This window comes from Trachemys scripta, chromosome 13, assembly GCF_013100865.1.
Source record: "Trachemys scripta elegans isolate TJP31775 chromosome 13, CAS_Tse_1.0, whole genome shotgun sequence".
Lineage (NCBI taxonomy): Eukaryota > Metazoa > Chordata > Testudines > Emydidae > Trachemys > Trachemys scripta.
Window position 1 is genome coordinate 28,371,789 of NC_048310.1, and position 18,556 is coordinate 28,390,344.

General features: G+C 40.5%; 1 protein-coding gene across 2 annotated transcripts in view; it reads left to right on the forward strand.

The window, feature by feature from the left end:
* The window catches only part of ADCY7 (adenylate cyclase 7), a 116,004-nt gene that overhangs the window by 96,502 nt on the left and 946 nt on the right, over positions 1-18,556 (forward strand). For both annotated transcript variants that reach the window (XM_034788880.1, XM_034788881.1), the window contains 13 exons: positions 528-600; positions 2,108-2,205; positions 3,842-3,926; positions 5,977-6,114; positions 7,109-7,171; positions 7,971-8,045; positions 10,687-10,859; positions 12,311-12,392; positions 15,443-15,598; positions 16,339-16,485; positions 17,017-17,124; positions 17,609-17,723; positions 18,411-18,535. In XM_034788880.1, coding sequence (XP_034644771.1) covers positions 528-600; positions 2,108-2,205; positions 3,842-3,926; positions 5,977-6,114; positions 7,109-7,171; positions 7,971-8,045; positions 10,687-10,859; positions 12,311-12,392; positions 15,443-15,598; positions 16,339-16,485; positions 17,017-17,124; positions 17,609-17,723; positions 18,411-18,535 — 1,438 coding nt within the window. The remainder of the gene's footprint in view (positions 1-527; positions 601-2,107; positions 2,206-3,841; positions 3,927-5,976; positions 6,115-7,108; positions 7,172-7,970; positions 8,046-10,686; positions 10,860-12,310; positions 12,393-15,442; positions 15,599-16,338; positions 16,486-17,016; positions 17,125-17,608; positions 17,724-18,410; positions 18,536-18,556) is intronic.

Consider the following 18,556-nt stretch of genomic DNA (forward strand, 5'->3'; position numbering starts at 1 on the left):
GTGCTAATAGCAGTTGGCACAGTATATCTGTCGGATGAAGGCTGTATTTATATCTTTTTAAAATGAATTCTAGCATAGAAATTCCTATGATCTATACAAACATAGAATCATTTCAATTGGGAGGAAGCCATCCATCCCTTCTACTGGGTTATGGCAAGGCTGATATAATTGTACTCAAACCATCCCCAACAGATGGCAGGTATTTGCAGGGTGAAGGCATGGGTGACCTAGTATCTCTAATCCATCTCTAACATCTCTAACCCAACCAAGAAGGTTTCAGACTGGATTCCTTTTGTATTGATGACTATACTACCAAAGGGATGACTCAACTGGTGCAAAACCGCCAATAGCTGAAATGTAAAGGCTCTTAGAGTGCTTTGCCAGCTGTTCAGAAAAACATTATGCTGTGATAAACAAGCCACTAGCTATGTGAACCATGGAATCCAACCTGAAACATATGATTTTTGCATTCTGTTATATTAGTTTATTGCATACATTTTGTAAAACCTATTTCTATTTTAATGCAGACCAGGGTGTAGTAACTCAGATGACTTCTGTGGATGCTCACTGTTTTTTGTAGAATCGGGATTGGAAAAAGAGGTTAGTAAGAGATGAATCTTTTTTGTTATCCTAAGTTACAGTTAAAGGACTAGGTCTACATGGGAGCTGGGAGCATGCTTTCCAGTTGGGGTAGACAGACATGCATTAGCTCTGCTTGAGCGTGCTAAAAATAGCAGGATGGACATTGTAGCACAGGTGATGGCTTGGGCTAGCTGCCTATGTCCAAGCCCAAGCTCTGGGTCTGAACTTGAGTAGCTAGCCTGAGCTGTCATGTCCACATAGCTATTTTTATCACACTCATCTCTGGCTGCTGGGACTGGGAGGCTCGCCCCCAGCTGCAGTGTAGATGTACCTTCATAGAAACATGAAAGGACAATTGAAACTGAAAGTTTGTTCCTATATTGGGATTCCTGTGGTGACTGCAGCTCCAAATGCGTCTTAGGTGATGTGATGTAATGCAGATCTCTTGGTTCACTTGGCTTATTCCCTGCTTCTTGGTAATGTTAATAATATGGGCCAGTTAATAATCTAGGGTTAAACCTTGGCCCTTTAAAGTCAATGGACGTTTTGGCAGTGGGTCCAGCATTATTCTCAACATCTTTATTATAAAAAAGCAGTAAGAGGTATTTAAAATGTCTCTTTACATACATTGTAGCAAATAGGACTCTGCTTTCCATGATCATTTCTTTATAGAGCCGTATAATATTTGGTAGGTACAGTACATACCCTATATGAATGGTAACGTTATCCTTGATACTAAAACATCCCGAGTCATGGCTTAAATGGAGGCAGGATTGAATTTCAAATCTCCTTATGTATACAGTGTTTCACTATTCTATTGTTCGCCCTTTCCCGAACTCAGTAGGACCCACAACCCATCCCCGTACTCCCCAAAAAGAAGAGCCTTCACTGAACCATTCCAGTCTGAGGAGATCCCTCGTTAAACCCAGAGTGATTTATGCATATGGACACATTAATGAGGAATATGTATATATTGTGTGTGTGTGTGTTTATATAGTAAAACTTTCATAAAGAGTTTGAGGCTGCATCAGTGTCGTCAAGGTTTCAGTTCAGTTTTGGGTAGCGTTCAGTTAAATGAACTTCTGCTAAAACTTTTTCCTCTGGTGTCTCGTGTGGTAGTTTAAAACAGATTTCACTGTGTGTGTATTAATCTACTCACACAGGATGGGGCCCCCAATCACTATGATAATATAAATAGTCGTATAATAAACCCTTATAGGAAGAGTTAGTTTGGAAGCTGTGCTGACTTACATGTTGTGTAATAATCTGTTGTGCAGTTACTGCACCTCGTTAGGTGTCCCAGCTGGTTAGAAACTGATTCTTTTGGACTGGCATATTTTTCTTCAACGATGCCTAAATGTACATTTTTTCTAGTTGGTTGGCTGGCTTTCTCTTCACATTCTTGGCTTAATAGTATAGTGCAAAGATACTTTGTGGTAGAATTAAAAAATACAAGTGGTAGATTACAAAAACTAACTCTAGAATTAGAATTATCCTTATTAAATTATTACAATCTTTGTTTCAGTATCGCACCATCCCCATCCCCAGACTGAGGAGTTACTTTGCCTGTGCCAGTATTGTGTTGCTCTGTATATTTGTGATACAGATGTTTGTCATGCCAAAGTAAGTGTGTGGTGTTTTGCACTTCTTTACATTTTAAATGGATTCTCTGGATAAAACATTGCTTGCATGTGAGCGACACCTTTAGGTCTTCCAGATCATCCTGAAGGGCTGTAGCTAAGGCTGTCTACTTAAACCGCTATAGTAGTGCTTCAATGTAGACATGCACTACTGTGACAGGAGGGGTTCTACCATAAACCTAGAACTGTCTACACCACGGGTTTGATAGGTTTACCTACGTCGCTCAGGATGTGGATTTCTCATATCCCTGCATGACATGGCTGGGTTGACCTAACAAGTTACATACACACATACATATTCATTCTTAATTGTGACATACTTTTTGTTAGTATGGTGCATTCATAGGTAGTTTTGCACCTGAGCCAGGACAGCTGCATTAATCTAAGTGGACAGTGTTTCCTTAGTAGTGTGTTTTAGCTGTGCTCACTACACACAGGGAGAAGATCTATTAAGTAAGGAAGTGCATTTTAGATTGTTTTTCTGACCATCACCTTAATGACCAAAGATGAACAAAGGAGAGTAGGGTTAGGCAGTTCAGGAGGGTTTGAAGCCTGAATTTGATGGGGAAGGAAAGAGAAAATCAATGAAGGGGTTTGAATATGCGAGTGACTAGCTCAACAATACAGTGTAATCTTAGGGGGCTACTATAAATTCATATTGGGAAACTACTAGAAGTTTTTAGTGTTATATTCATTAGAGGAAATTAGTTGCAGCAGTGGCATCTTGTATAGACTGGTGATAACATTTGCAGAGGCGAGAGAAGACACAGTAGATCAGTAGAGATGGCCCAAATTTTGACAAAGATTTAAGCAGTCAGGATGGAGACACCTTCAGAGATGTTTGGAGGAGGAAGACCAGATTTGGTGAGAGTTTGGATGATGGGGGAGAAGGGCAAGACACCTGTAATTGGCTGTGGAGCACTAAGGAAACTCTTACCACAAACATCTCTTGTAATGATGTCAGGATTATGAATTAGGTTAGTAATATTAGCTCTAGTATTGCTATCCGATCAAGGATACCATTATTAATATAGTTGCTTAATATGACTCTAATGCCAGAGACTAGGCTGGTACTCAAGTACAAAAAAGCATCACTGAAGAATATTTGAGCCTAAAATACAAAGATGAGAAACTGCTAAGTGGACAGTTACTAATAAAATAATGATATCTTCACTGAGAGCACATGGCGTATATGCCTCATGCTCCCTTTTCTTTGAGAGGAAAAGGAGACATGATAGAGGAACTTGAAAAAAGGTTTGTTAAATGGCTCTTTGTCACAGCTCGGAGACAGCTGACTTTCCCTGGTCTTTTAAATTTTCTGCCTTAACTGTTTTTCTCTGCTGTGACACTAATGATGGCTGTGTGGTTTATACATGGGGTAATAACACATGATTTGTATGAGAGAGTGGAATACCTGAAAGTGAATCTTTGCTAAGAGAGGGCAATAAACATCCATGGAAGGCCCTTTCTCATGATCATCTAATGCCAAAAGAACAGCAATGATACTTATTTTAGTTATGGGAAACTGCAGTAGTGAGTGTTACTTGGTCAGTTGCAATTTGACTATGACAATATGCATAATACTCCTGTTTAACTTTGTTCTCCTCTCTCTGTTTTAGAACCGCAAAACTAGGACTTTCATTTGGAATTGTAGCAGTCATAATTGTGCTTATTTTGTGTGTGTGTTTTGCTGATAAATGCCTGGTAAGTAAAAACATAGGCCAATATTTTCAGAAGTGGATGGCTACAGTTTGGCATCTAGATAGAAATGACCTGCTTTTCAGAGGTGCTGAGCTTTCATAAGAGTTGTTAATGCTCAGCACTTCCCACAGTCAGGACATTTGTATTTAGGTGCCTCAAATATAGATTATGGGACTGACTGTCCAGCACCCGCATTTGAAAATTCTGATCATAATTCTTACATGTTGTTATACAGCTGTAAACACACTTTTAACTGGATTTTTAAAAAGTCCTTTAGTTCTTGCAGTCGTATTTTCTGGGTTTTTTTACCCTATATAGTGGTAATCCTGGTTATGGATCCTGTAGTTTTCTATGTTGAAACTGGCATTCAAGTGAAAGGGAGTTTTGAGTGCATATTGATTTTAGGACTAGATTGACTATTAGAATTCATAAGCAATAAGAAAAATGCAAATCCATGAATGTTGTAATGGTGGCGATTCCATAGCTGGCAGAAGGGTAACGCTCTTAAAGGTGGACCTAAGTAAACCTAGAATTCTAGAAAGTAAAATGACTTGCATTTGAATTGACTATGCTGTGGTACACAGGTACGTTACCAAATGTATGCAAATAAAATTAAAACAGGCTGCACAAAAACAGAGTGCAATTCTACAAAAAGAGACAACATCCTCCAGTCCAGCCTCCCCATTGCCCACTCCCAAATCAGCCCTCTGTTTTGAAAATGCCTGGGAGAACAGGGGAGCGTTACTGTGTGTTCTTAAGGTCACTAAACTTGGCTCTGGTGGACCAAGGAGGGAAGTGAATTTTAAAGCTTTGTTGAGAATTTCCTGCCATCAGCCACTCCCAGCATTGCAGATCTCAGCTACCATGAAAAAAGATGTGAAAAGAGATGGTTCTCTTAGGTAGCCAGGGCCTAAGCCAGTTAGGGTATGTCTACACTGCAATTAAAAACCTGTGGCTGGCCAGTGCCAGCTGACTCAGGTTTGCAGGTCTCGGGCTACAAGGCCGTTAGTTACGGTGTATAGATGTCTGGACTTGGGCTGGAGTCCGAGATCTAGGACCGTGCGAGGTGGGAGAGTCCCCGAGCTTGGGCTGCTACCTGAGCCTGAACGTCTACATGACAATTAATCAGCCCCTTAGCTGAGCCCTGGGAGGCCCAGTCAGCTAGCACAGGCCAGCCACAAGTGTCTAATTGCAGTGTAGACATACCCTTAGGCCAAAAGACTGCATTCACTGCACCCTGATATAAGAATGGTAATTTTGTTACAGGATTAAGTAGCAGACCCTTCTTGAATTGCACATGTTGTATTATATATTCTGCTGAGCCACAGGAGAGAAGAAAAAGGAAGAAATCCATAACCAACATTGCATTAGGCTTGATTTTGCCAACTGGGTACTACAAAAGGACAGTTTGGATTCAGTATCCCAGAATAAGAAGCTTTTGTTCCATTGGCATAATGTTTGCATTCTGCATAGATGTATGTGTTAGCAAAGAGATTTTTTTTTTCCATTATAGGAAGTGCCGGTTTGGGGGGTTTTTTGGTGTATGATTGGTTTATTTTATTTGGCTTCCTTTAAGTTGTTTGTTTGAAGCATAAAAGAAAAAATAGCAAATTTTAGTGTAAACAATTTAATAATAATTTCTCTAGCATGTTTCATTAGGTGACATGAAGCTATTTTGAAAAAAATAAATTAACTGAGTCTCAGAAAACATCCCCTGTGGAATAAGGAAGCATTTATCTCCATTTTATTAATGGGGAAACTGAGGCATAGTTGTGATTTGTTCAGTGTCTTTCAGTGAGTCAGTTCTGGAGCTGGGAATACAACCTGAGTGTCTTGGCTCTCAGTCTCTCTCTCTGACCATTAGAGAACAACACTTCTCTGTTTAAAACAGAGATAACATTTTCTTGTGCCCTGGTGATTGTTTAATACTGTATTGAGACTTTTGTGTGTGCAATGGACAAAATGTTTTTTCTTGTATCTAGAATTATGACTCTTGGCACACTAAAGCCTCCATGTAATACATCTTGTTAAGACAAACTTGTTTCCTTTACAGAAATGCTGCTCAGAACAATGGCCTCCTATGCGCCACCTTTGTGCTATTTCGGATAAGGTAGAAACCATGCCTCTAGTGAGACTCCCTTTAGCAGTCATCACTATAGGTGCGTTGCTGATTATTGCCACTTTTAATTTGGTAAGTACTTGCATTTATCTTTATTCTGTGCATTTCTTTCATTTTATAACCTTTGCAGACTTGACCACCCCACTCCTCTCCCATCTCAAGTACCATGTTCTTGGCCCTATTTTCTGATGTTTAACTCTTCACTACTTGCTTTTAACATTGAGCTGATGTACGGAAAGATAATGATGTATGTTGGGAAAAGTAGAATGCAGAGGAAAGACACCCAATTTGTAGAACCAGAAATCCATATATAATATCACATTCTCTTTGTTTCAGGCTGTCCGTTTATAGTATCCGCTAGTTATAATTACTATTGCTATAAGAGAACTGCAGCTTTTTTATAACATGAAATTATTTGGGGCGTGAGTGGGTAGTGGTTTTATGATGTATAGGCAAAACAGCACTTCATCATTGCACTAGCTAAGGTCACTGAGGGGGAAAACCAAGGAAAGTATGAATTGGAACCCTGTTTTAAAACAGAGCCATGATGGTATATTTATGGTCCTATTCAGGAATGTTTACTCAGTTGTTAGTCCCGTTATGGGAGTTCATTTGAATAAGGACTGCAGGATTTAGGGTCTGATTCAATTCTCATTGAAATCCAAAGCGAGTCTTTTTATTGACTTCAATGTACATATTGTATTGGACTTTTGGCCCATAAAACTGAAAAACAAAAATCTGTTTAGAAGTCACCAAAATATTCATTAATAACTCTTCTCGCTTGGTCACCCAGCTCTGAAAACAGGTTCATTTTTGAAAAACTTGTGTCAGGTTTTGACATGACCTTTTCTTGCAACCCCAGATCACTTTGCCGATGTGCCGCATGCGTACAGGGAATCATCATTGATATTTAACGTTTATGGTACAGTAGGGCCCAGAGGGCAATCAGAGCAGGGCCCCAGGGTGCTGGTGCTATTATTTATGTAACCAATGACTGTCTCCCCACTCGCTCCCCTCTCCCCCCCCTGCTAATCAGCTTTTATATTCTTTCTTGGCAATGAATCAGCCTGGTGAAAAAAGTAGATCCACAAACGCTACTGGATCAAGTGATGAGGCTGTCACCTGCGTGGTGAGTAAAGCATCACTTCCATTTCCTAGATGAAAACAGAGACCTGGAATGCTCTGTGTAATATTGACAGCTGGCAGGTTCTCTGTAACTTCCCTTCTCTTTATGAAAATAGAGCTTTTAAATGATTGATAACCCAAAACTCCTGTCAGTAAGCATTTCCAGCTGTAATTCCCTGCATTATGTGGGTTCTCCAAGAGATGGTTTTGTAGTTCATCTTTCTGGATTTTCCAGAAGTGTTAAGCACTCCTGATGCCAGATGAAGTCATTAGTTGTGGGCATTCACCACCTTTTGAAATTCAGGTGTACTTAGGGGACCAGTTTGGTACAGTACAATAGAGTGTATACTATTATCTATCTGTTAAACTTTATATAGAATCCTATTGGGCAATTTAGTCTTTTGTTCAGTCTTGTAGATTTTTCAATTTATAGCCCAGACAGACAAGAATGTGCTTTAAAGGTGGGAAATATTTTAAAATTAAAGAATAATTAGCACTTACTTAAGGACTGACCCAATTCCCATTGACATCCAAAGGGAGTCTGTTCATTGATTTCAGGGGAATTGCACTCAGATTTTGGCACTTAATGTTCAGAAATGAAATTCTGTTGAAGAGTCACCAGAATGGTCATGAACAAGTTTTCTCACTTGATTGCCCAGCTCTGAGCTAGGTCGGTTTTTGAAACATATGCTGCAAGTTCTGACATGACCTTTTTGTGCACGCCCTCATTGCTGTAATGATGTGCTGTTTGCGTATGAGGCACATCCCATTCTGCTGCTAATCAACTTTTCCATTCTTTCCAGCCTGTGAATCAGGGTACTGAAAAAAGTACAGCTGTGGACTATACTGAATCCTGTATTAAGGATGTCGTCTTGCCTGTGAGTAGAACACCAGTTTTCTTCCAAGATTAAAACACACACTTCTCAAATGCTGGGTTTAATATTGACAGCTGGCAGGCGCTTGGTATCTTCCCCTTGCTCTTTAAAAATATAGCTTTTTAATTATTGAGCGCACAAAGCTTCACCTCTGCAATTCCAGCTGTCCTGTCTATGGTCATTCATACTATTTTTCTGCATTAAGTGGAATCTAAAGAAGATGCTTTTATAGCTTCTCTTTTTGGAATTTTCGGATTTAAAAAAAGCAAAGCTGGAATTTGAGAAAAGTAATAAGAAAACAAATGGTGGATATGACTGAAATATTGATGATTTATTGTGCTGTAAAGTGTATTTGGGTATACTGATAGCATGGGGGGAAAGGTTTTAAATGGTACATGGATATGCACTGACCTCTTGCATATATGGTGTGTCTACACTGCAGCTGGAAAGGTGCTGCCTGAGTACAAACCCATCAAGAGCCCCAGTTGGTACTGGGCAGTTAGCTCAAGCTGCCACCCATGTTACCCCCAGCTACGCTGCTACTCTTAGCGCGCTGGCTCAAGCAGAGCGAGCCTGGGTCTGTTTTCCTGCACTGAGAAGTACCTTCCCTGCTGCATTGTTGACCTACCTATAGTGAATTTCACTCTTAAAGTCCTGATGGACACTTTGAGTACTCAGCACCTTTGAAAATGTGATCCTGGGATGTGTAAACAGGGGAATCTCAAGGAGGAGTAGAAAGGTTATTTTACCTCTGTATTTGACACTGCTGTTGGAATACTGTGTTCTCAAAGAGCTCAATCTATTTAGCTTAACAAAAAGAATGGTGATTTGATTACAGTCTGTAAGTATCTACCCGGGGAACAAATAATTTAATAATGGTCTTCAATCCAGGAGAGAGAGGTGTAACACAATCCAATGGCTGGAAATTGAAGCTGGACAAATCCAGACTGAAAATAAGGTGTACATTTTTGTCAGTGAGGGTAATTATCCATTGTAACAATTTACCAAGCGTTGTGGTGGATTCTCCATCACTGACCGTTTTTAAATCAGGATTGGATGGTGATCTAAAGGATCTGCTTTAGGAATTATTTTGAGTTAGTTCGGTGGCCTGTGGTATACAGAAGGTCAGACAAGATGATCACAATGGTCCCTTCTGGCCTTTGAATCTATGAAAATCAGGCCCAAGGTTTTTTAAGAGGACAAGTTTGGCCCAATACAGTATATCACGTGCTACTGAGCAGACCCTCAGTTGGTGTAAATTGTGCTAGCTCTATTGATCTGCCCTATATCTGTTATCACTATTATGGTACAAAGAGCTTAGTAATTTGTTCAGTGCCTTGTATATATTTTTCTCTTTTATACTCAAAAGAAACAAAGAATGTGATTGTAAAACTGGTAAATATTTTGAAACAATACTTAGGATTTGCCTAAAGTCTGATCTAAAGCCCACTGAAGTGAATGGGAGTTCTTCCATTGACTTCACTGGGTTTTGGATCAAGTCATCAAAATTCTTTACCACATTAATGAATTCCCCCCCCCCCTTCCCCACTGGTAGGTAAATAAGTAGTGGTAGTATCTTTACTTCACAGATGAGGAAACTGAGACACAAAGAGGCTGTGACTTGCTCAAGATTGCAAAGGGAGTCATGGTCAAAAATCAGAGTAAAAAACCCCCACCGCAATGAGTCTCAGAACCTGGGTCAGCTGACTCGGGTTTGTGAGGCTCCTGCTAGGGGGCTAGAAATAGCAGTGGAGAGGTACCTGCTCAGGCTGGAGCCTGTGCTCTGAGGCCCAACGCCTTGCTCAGTTTCGGACCCAGGCTCCTGCCCGAATGGCAATGTCTACAATGGTACTTTTAGCTCCAAAGCACAAGACAGTCAGTTGACCCAGGCTCTGAGAGTCACTGCTGTGTGGTGTATTTTTTATAGTGTAGTTGTATTCTGAAATTCCTGGTTCCCAGCCTTCTGCTTAAGTCACTAGGCCAGGGGTCAGCAACCTTTCAGAAGTGGTGTGCTGACTCTTCATTTAGTCACTCTGATTTAAGGTTTCGCGTGCCAGTAATACATTTTAACGTTTTTAGACGGTCTCTTTCTCTAAGTCTATAATATATAACTAAACTATTGTTGTATGTAAAGTAAATAAGGTTTTAAAAATGTTTAAGAAGCTTAAATTAAATTAAAATGCAGAGCCCCCCAGACCGGTGGCCAGGACCCAGGCAGTGTGTGCGCCACTGAAAATCAGCTTGCATGCCGCAGGTTGCCTACCCCTGCACTAGACTATGTTGTCTCTCTAAATTAGTCTTGATCTTCAAAACATTAATAGAAATCCATTTTTAAAACTAGTAAGTTATAGAAAAAAAAGCCTCTTGTCAAAAGCTCTTCACTTTCATTTGTACAAGGTGTTGCTTAATTGTTTTTTATATAATGATGTTTTATGTTGGATAAATCCAAGGGTAAATTGGTGAAAGCCTAAGTTTTGTCTGTTAGTAGATTTTCCAAAAAACAGATTATATCTGACAACTGCTTTAATTCTTTACTTGATCTAAATTATGATAGCCATGAAATTCCTAGCCTTACAAGCAGTAAAATATACTTTGTCCTAAGACTGTGAATTATTCAGCATCTCATTAACTTCTTCTGTTACAGTATTATACTTATTGCTGCATATTAGGGTTTATTGCTTGCTCTGTATTCCTTCGGATGAGCTTCGAACTCAAAGTTCTCCTTCTGTCCATCGCTTTTACTGTATACATCTTCATCTTTAATCCCTCAAAGAACTTGAGTGCAGGCTACAACAACAGCACCAATACCACTCTAAGGTATGCTATGAAGTCCCCAGTAATGGACAATAATTCTCCATGAAAAGGATTGGTAGAGTCCTTCACTTTCATTGGAATTTTGAAGTACTGCAACACTTTGAGCCAGAAACCATTAGGACATTTTTTTATATATCATAATCTTAGAAAAAAAATTATTTTTCCAGACTTCCCATAAAAATGGTACCATTCATGGGTTGAGGTTTGGGATGTGAAATTTCAGGGAGACTGGTTTCATTTTGGGGATTTTAGTGAGGGGAATTTGAAAACTGAGCCTATAATGTGAAGCTGGCCTCAACCTATAAACTATGAAGGAGGCTGTTCTCCTCCATAAAATTCCAGTATTCTCCATAATATTGAGTAATTCGGTCAATAGATGTGCTTTAGCTGGTTCTTAAGCGAGCTTACTTTAGCTGCTCATTTCACACATTTTAAAATAGTCTTTTAAAATAAACTTCACAATGTAATAACCCTAAGATGTGTGGTACTTTGTACTCCACTTTCCATAGGGGAAGAATGGCATGGCAAAGTCTAGGGCACTTTGTCTACATTGTACATTAAATCTTTAGAAAATGGTAGGACATTTATATTCATGGTATATCCAATATTTGTCCAGAGCTGATGGGGAATGAGTATTTGTGGAGAACATGTGTTTGCCAAAGCAACACTAATCATACCACTTTTATCAGCACAACAGTTAACTGTGAAATTACTTTCCTGACTCCAAATACTTTTAAAAACCAAACATTTAACTCCACCAGTCTAATTGAACGGGGCAAAGAAGCCATAAAATAAATCGTGTGTACCATGTGAGAAGCTTGATGTGCTCATTTGCAAATCTTCTGGGTACAATCTCACAGTTGTTTCATAGCGTGGCAGTTGTCTGAGCTGTGGGATCAAGCCAAAAGATAACGTGAGTGTGCTGAGACTTCAGGCTGGTCTAACACAGGAACTGAACCAAAATAACTAAATCGGTTGGAATTCCCACTTTTAGTTATTTCAGTGAGTGGATTGGAAGTGTGACATGGAATACTCTTCTTCCAGAATAAGTGCGTCCACTCAGACTTATACCGAAATATCTAAAGGTGTGAACTACAGCAGATTTATTTATTTCAGCTCCAGTTGTCTTGTAGACAAGCGCTTAGTCTCTTTGCCCATCACAAGCAAGGAAGCTGTTTCCTACTTTAAGCCTCTGTGGTTATGTCTTGCTGGGCAAAAAGGGGTGTGATTTTCAAATGTGTTAGCTCAGTATGACTGAAAAGCCCCATTAAGATGCAGGCGAACAGCTATGAAGACAGGACCCATAAGCAGAGGGACTACGTTAAAATTGGGGGACTGTCACTTGTGTTGTTTCTGTTAGAGTTCTTCGGAACGCCAGGGGGTTCTGTTTATAAACATCCAGAGATTCCAAAAGATTCAAAATGACGATTGTATGTTGCTTTTCTGTATTCCAGGTTTTTCATGAAAGATCCAATATCGATGACTAACTTATACCTGGCTCTGTTTTATGTAACTCTGATCCTATTTTCAAGACAGGTATGGATAAAAAACAAAACAAAAACTCCACAGTCCTTTTTATTCAGCGATAGTTGTGTTAAATATAAGACACCTGTTTTCTATCCCTGTAGTTTGTCCTAGACACCGAAAAATCATTTTTATAGTGTTTGGGAAAGATTTTTACACATTTTTCAATAGTATTTTGGATTCTAACTCTGAAGACACAAACTTTTAAAAGTGACTTCCGATATTGCACTCACAAAATTGGGCACCCAGAATCTACACTGTCTAGTCACTTTCAATTGTATTTATAAATCATCTTCCACCCTTCTGGCAGGGTGGTTTGGGACAGTGCAATATTCAAAATAAATATACTTATTAAACTAATTAAAGTATAATTATTAAATTGAATTATAATGATTAAATAAAAATACAGATGGCTTTACAATGATTTAGATAATGGCATAAAGAGTACGCTTATAAAGTTTGCAGCCAATACCAAGCTGGGGAGGCGGGGGGTTTGCAAGTGCTTTGGAGGATAGGATTAAAATTCAAAATGATCTGGACAAACTGGAGAAATGCTCTGAAGTAACTAGGATGAAATTCAATAAGGACAAATGCAAAGTACTCCCCTTAGGAAGGAACAATCAGTTGCACAGATACAAAATGGGAAATGACTGCTTAGGAAGGAGTACTGCAGAAAGGGATCTGGGGGTCATAGTGGACCACAAGCTAAATATGAGTCAACAGTGTAATGCTGTTGGGAAAAAAAGCGAACATCATTCTGGGATGTATTAGCAGGAGCATTGTAAGACACGAGAAGTAATGCTTCCGCTCTACTCTGCACTGATTAGGCCTCAACTGGAGTATTGTATCCAGTTTTGGGCACCACGTTTCAGGAAGGATGTGAACAAATTGGAGAGAGTCCAGAGAGGAGTAACAAAAATGATTAAAGGTCTAGAAAACATGACCTATGAGGGAAGACTGAACAAATTGGGTTTGTTCAGTCTGGAACAGAGCAGACTGAGAGAGGACATGATAACAGTTTTCAAGTATGTAAAAGGTTGTTACAAGGAGGCGGGAGAAACATTGTTTTTCTTAACCTCTGAGGATAGGACTGTAACGGGTTGCCCCCTGTAAAGCTGCCACCTGATGTGCTGAGATACCACTGAGTCTGCCTGCTCTGCCAGCCTGGGCCCCCTTTAACCTGTCTTGCTGAGGCAGGCTATTAAGCCGCCTCCAGCACACACACAGGCAGGGCCACACCTAACTGCAGAACAACACAGACACTGAGATCAGTTTAAGGGACTTGCCCCAGCACTCCACCTCCCTTGGAATGCAAACCCAAAGGTATATTATGAAATCCGCCTCCTCCCTCAATGTGGAGGAAGGTAGGCACAGCCTCTTCCACCCCCGCCCCCCCCCAATTATGAATTGCACAAATTGGGTTATATTATAAACAAGAAATAACTTTATTAACTACAAAAGGTGAATGTTAAGTGAATATAAGAGATAACAGAACAAAGCAGATGACTGAGCAAACAAAACAAAACATGCAAGCTAAGCTCAGTATACTTAAGGAACAGGTTACAAAATGCAACTTCTTACCCTAAATGTTATTTTAGGCAGGTTGCAAAGTTTCTATAGCTTAATGTTCTAGTTATATTTCTTTCCAGACTGGACTCCACCCTTGCCTTCCCTTCAGGTGTCTTTTGCAGTCTTTCTTCTTGGGCAGACAGGTCATGGAGAGAAGTCCCGTTTGCCTTGCTCCCCACCCTTAAATAAGGTTTACATAAGGCGGGAATCCTTTGTTTCCCAAACTTGACCCCCCTTTTTAATGGAAAGTTACAAGAAGTCCAAAATAATGTTTAGTATCAGGTGACAAGACCACCTGACCTAGTAGTGTCACAGTTACATCCCAGAATGCCTATTAGGAGGGAGAGAGATTAGTATCTTCACAGTCTTGTTGTTCCTTTCCCAATGGCCCATCAAATCTGGTGGCCTGTCATCTTGTGGGTGTCTTCCCAATATACACCCAGTTGTAATTGTTACCTAGTCCATATTCCTAACTTTAGATACAGAAATGATACGTGCATACAAATTGGATAATCACATTCTGTAAATCATAACTTTTCCAATGATATCTTACATGAACCATCTTGCATAAAATACATCTGTTATGTCATATCCATATCATAAGGATATTTCCATAAAGGCTATGGAGTGTAATGTCACAAGGACAAGAAGCAATGGGGTTAAATTGCAGCAAGGGAGGGTTAGGTTGGACACTGGGAAAAACTTTCTGTCAGGGTGGTTAAGCACCGGAATAAATTGCCTAGGGAGGTTGTGGAATCTCCATCGTTGGGGATTTTTAAGAGCAGGTTGGACAAACACCTGTCAGGGATGGTCTAGATCAGTGGTTCTCATACTTGGGCTGCCGCTTGTGCAGGGAAAGCCCCTGGCAGGGCGGGCTGGTTTGTTTACCTGCTGCTTCCGCAGGTTCGGCCGATTGCGGCCCCCACTGGCCGCGGTTTGCCGCTCCAGGCCAATGGGGGCTGCAGGAAGGGCAGCCAGCACATCCCTGGGCCCGTGCCACTTTCTGCAGCCCCCATCGGCCTGGAGAGGCGAACCGCGGCCAGTGGGAGCCGCGATGGTCGAACCTGCGGACGCGGCAGGTAAACAAACCGGCCCGCCCTGCCAGAGGCTTTCCCTGAACAAGCGGCAGCCCAAGTTTGAGAACCACTGGTCTAGATAATACTTAGTGCTGCCATGAGTGCAGGGGTCTGGACTAGATGATCTCTCAAGGTCCCTACCAGTCTTATGATTCTGTGTGCAAATTGGACTAGTGTACATCTGATGCCAGTTCAGTCGCATGCACAAATGGCTGTTGACTTGTGTAGATGTGACTTCTGTTTTCAAAAACAGATGCTTGTGCAGGTTTTCAGTCACAATTTCAGTGGCCATTTGGGTCCGAAGTGTCCTGACAAAACTTGGCTGTCACTGTCCCCCTTTTCACTTAATTTGAAACCTGTAAACTCTTATCTCAGAGCTATGGGGATTTATTTTGCTGTATGAATTCTTGTTTTCAGATTGAGTATTACTGTCGACTAGATTGCTTGTGGAAGAATAAATTTAAAAAAGAACATGAACAATTTGAAACCATGGAGAACGTAAACAGGCTCTTGCTGGAAAATGTCCTTCCGGCACATGTTGCTGCTCATTTCATCGGTGACAAATTAAATGAGGTATATTTAATCTACTCTACTGATAGGAAGGATGGTAAATCAGACTCCTGTGAGAATGCCACGTCACCGCCCATGAATGGGTTACAAGCTACTGCTTGCTTCCTCTGTTCCTCCCTCTTCTTAGACCATGATATGAGAATCCCATGGCCTTCCCAAGCCCAAGGAGCTGCTACCCCCATGGCATTAAGAGCCATGGCAGGAGTGGGGCATGGAAATCCACATCGGAGATGATCATTGGCTTTGGCACTAATAATTGGTTTAGTGACGTTAGTATTCACCTCTCCGAAGACCCCTTTTGTCAGAGCTGATTCACTTAATTCCTATAAGGAGCTAGTTGAGGGGCAGACAGCATCCACTTGGCAGCACCCTGATGGCAGATGATAAAAGGGCACTGATAGCGGCGCTTCTTAGACCCTGCACCTCACTCTGCCAACACCTCCATAGTGAGTCACTGGATTGACTGAGCTGGGAGAATGGGGGCTATTGGAGCAGAGCGAGCAGTCACTGTGTAGAATGCAGTTGGAGGTATCTGATCGGATTTCATTCTCAGCACTTAGAATTCTGATTCAATAAAAATACGAAAATATGGTGGTCCTGATAATTTTGCTGAATTCCAGTGGCTTAGCTTGGTTCATTTCTAGTTGTAGTTATTTTTTAAAGGTACTAAAAGCTGAACGCAATTTTGATTATACACTGTGGGGTTACAGGGTAACTGTGAAATTTCTATTGCTTTCCAACAGGATTGGTACCATCAGTCTTATGACTGTGTCTGTGTCATGTTTGCATCAGTACCTGATTTTAAGGTGTTTTATACCGAATGTGATGTCAATAAAGAGGGACTGGAGTGCTTGCGGCTGCTGAATGAAATCATTGCTGATTTTGATGAGGTATTTCAAGTTTCAGGCAAACCTAGCTTGGATTTACATGATTACAATATAAAATGTCTTTCTAGAGCAGTGTTTCCATGTAGGAACCATGAAAAGTGAAAAAAATTTAGTAAGATGAACCAGGATTCTTAGTTCAGCCTTACAGCCTTGGAAAGTGAAATTCTAATCATTTCCATCTGATGTGCTCATGCGGTTAGCCCATCTAACCCTTTAATAGTACAGTATAAACAAGACCTAGTGGTTTTCCTCATGATGCAAATACCCATCTGTCACAGATTTTATTACCGGGTTGCAGGATTTACTACATTTCTATAATGTGTGTCCAAAAAAGGGGGTGGGTGGAGGGAAACAGCAGCAAAAGAAATCTTCCACACTTTGTTAAAATGTATGTTTTCTGCGATAAAGTGACATAATGTATCTAGAGATAAATCTTATGTATGTGGTAGGGACTACAAGATCATTGGTGAGAACACATGGGGATATAAGCCATTAAGGTCTCAAAGTATAATTCAGTTTCTTTCTTCCAATCAGCTGTTGTTAAAACCTAAATTTAGTGGTGTTGAAAAAATCAAAACCATTGGAAGCACTTACATGGCAGCAGCAGGCCTTAGTGTCGCACCAGGCCAAGAGAACAACCAGGTATGATACCCTTTGGAAGTATAAACACATTTAGAATTCTACTTGTTCAGATCTGTGTAGGTGACAGAGTGTAGAGGGATGGAAAGGAAGATGGAAATTATCAGCAGTCATAGTCTCAGGTATGGAAGAGGAGGATAGGAAATATATTCTGGGGCTGTATTTTGTATTTTCACATTATAAATAATATATTTCTGAAATGTTCCAAAATTAAGGCTATAATTGCAATATTTGGGTTCTTGTGTCAAGAACAAATACTGTGGTTTAAACTGTCACCAAGATGTCGCATGTAATGGAATTACAGCCCTACATACAGCAGATAATTCATCACTCCTTAATACCAGACCAGTGAAGCTGGTGTCAGCTTATTTCCTTTAAAATCAACTTGCTGTTTTCTTGTTTTCAACTGTAAGTTGCCATTCATTACACTGAGAGCTTGACATGATCTTGCATATTAAGGCATTAATATCCATTATAAATTACCTAGGACCAGGAGAGACAACATGCTCAAATTGGGATCATGGTGGAATATGGAATTGCCTTGATGAGTAAACTGGATGGCATCAACAGACACTCCTTTAACAATTTCCGCCTACGTGTTGGTAAGTTCAGTTTCATACAGGATGTGAATGCTACAAGCTTTGCAAAAACTAGAGCTGGAAAAGGATTATTAGATGGTCAAGCCACTGGTCAATGCTGAATTATTCTTGACACTGAACACTGATATTATGGTAATAAGCATAATATAAATACTGAGAGAGAACATTGTCTGGTCTAGCTTTTAAATGCGCCAAGCTTCCACCTCTAACCTTGGAGTGTGGCTGTAGTCTCATCATCCTGATATTTCTGCAATATTCAGGGACGTTTCTGGTGCTGGGTGTGGGAAAAGGGAAAATAATGCTGCAGCTGCAAACGGGGAGGAGAGGGAGAGCATGGTGTGTTTGCTGGTTGGATATGGGAGTGATGAGAGCGCTGGGTAGTGTGCTGCTGTTGGCTCGTTACATGGCAATTCTAGGATTGTTGTTAGACTGTTAATGTTCTACATGAAGTGCAGGAAGGGTGGACTTCTGCTTAAAGCACAGGTCAGTGAGACAGGAGATCTGGATGACATGCTCAGCTCTGCCACAAACTTCCCGTTACCCTGGGCAAGTCACTTCCTTATCCCCAAAGGGTGCAGTGAGGCTTTATTCATTGCTGGTTATAAATCACTAAAGTGGTCCTCTGCTGGAAGGAGTTACTGAAGTGCAAAATTATATTAACTCTAATGGCATGTACTTTTATTTCTGTAGGGATAAACCATGGGCCTGTAATAGCAGGTGTGATTGGTGCTCGTAAACCCCAGTATGATATCTGGGGAAACACTGTCAATGTCGCCAGCAGGATGGAGAGTACTGGTGAACTTGGAAAAATCCAGGTACAAAGATGGGCATTCAGA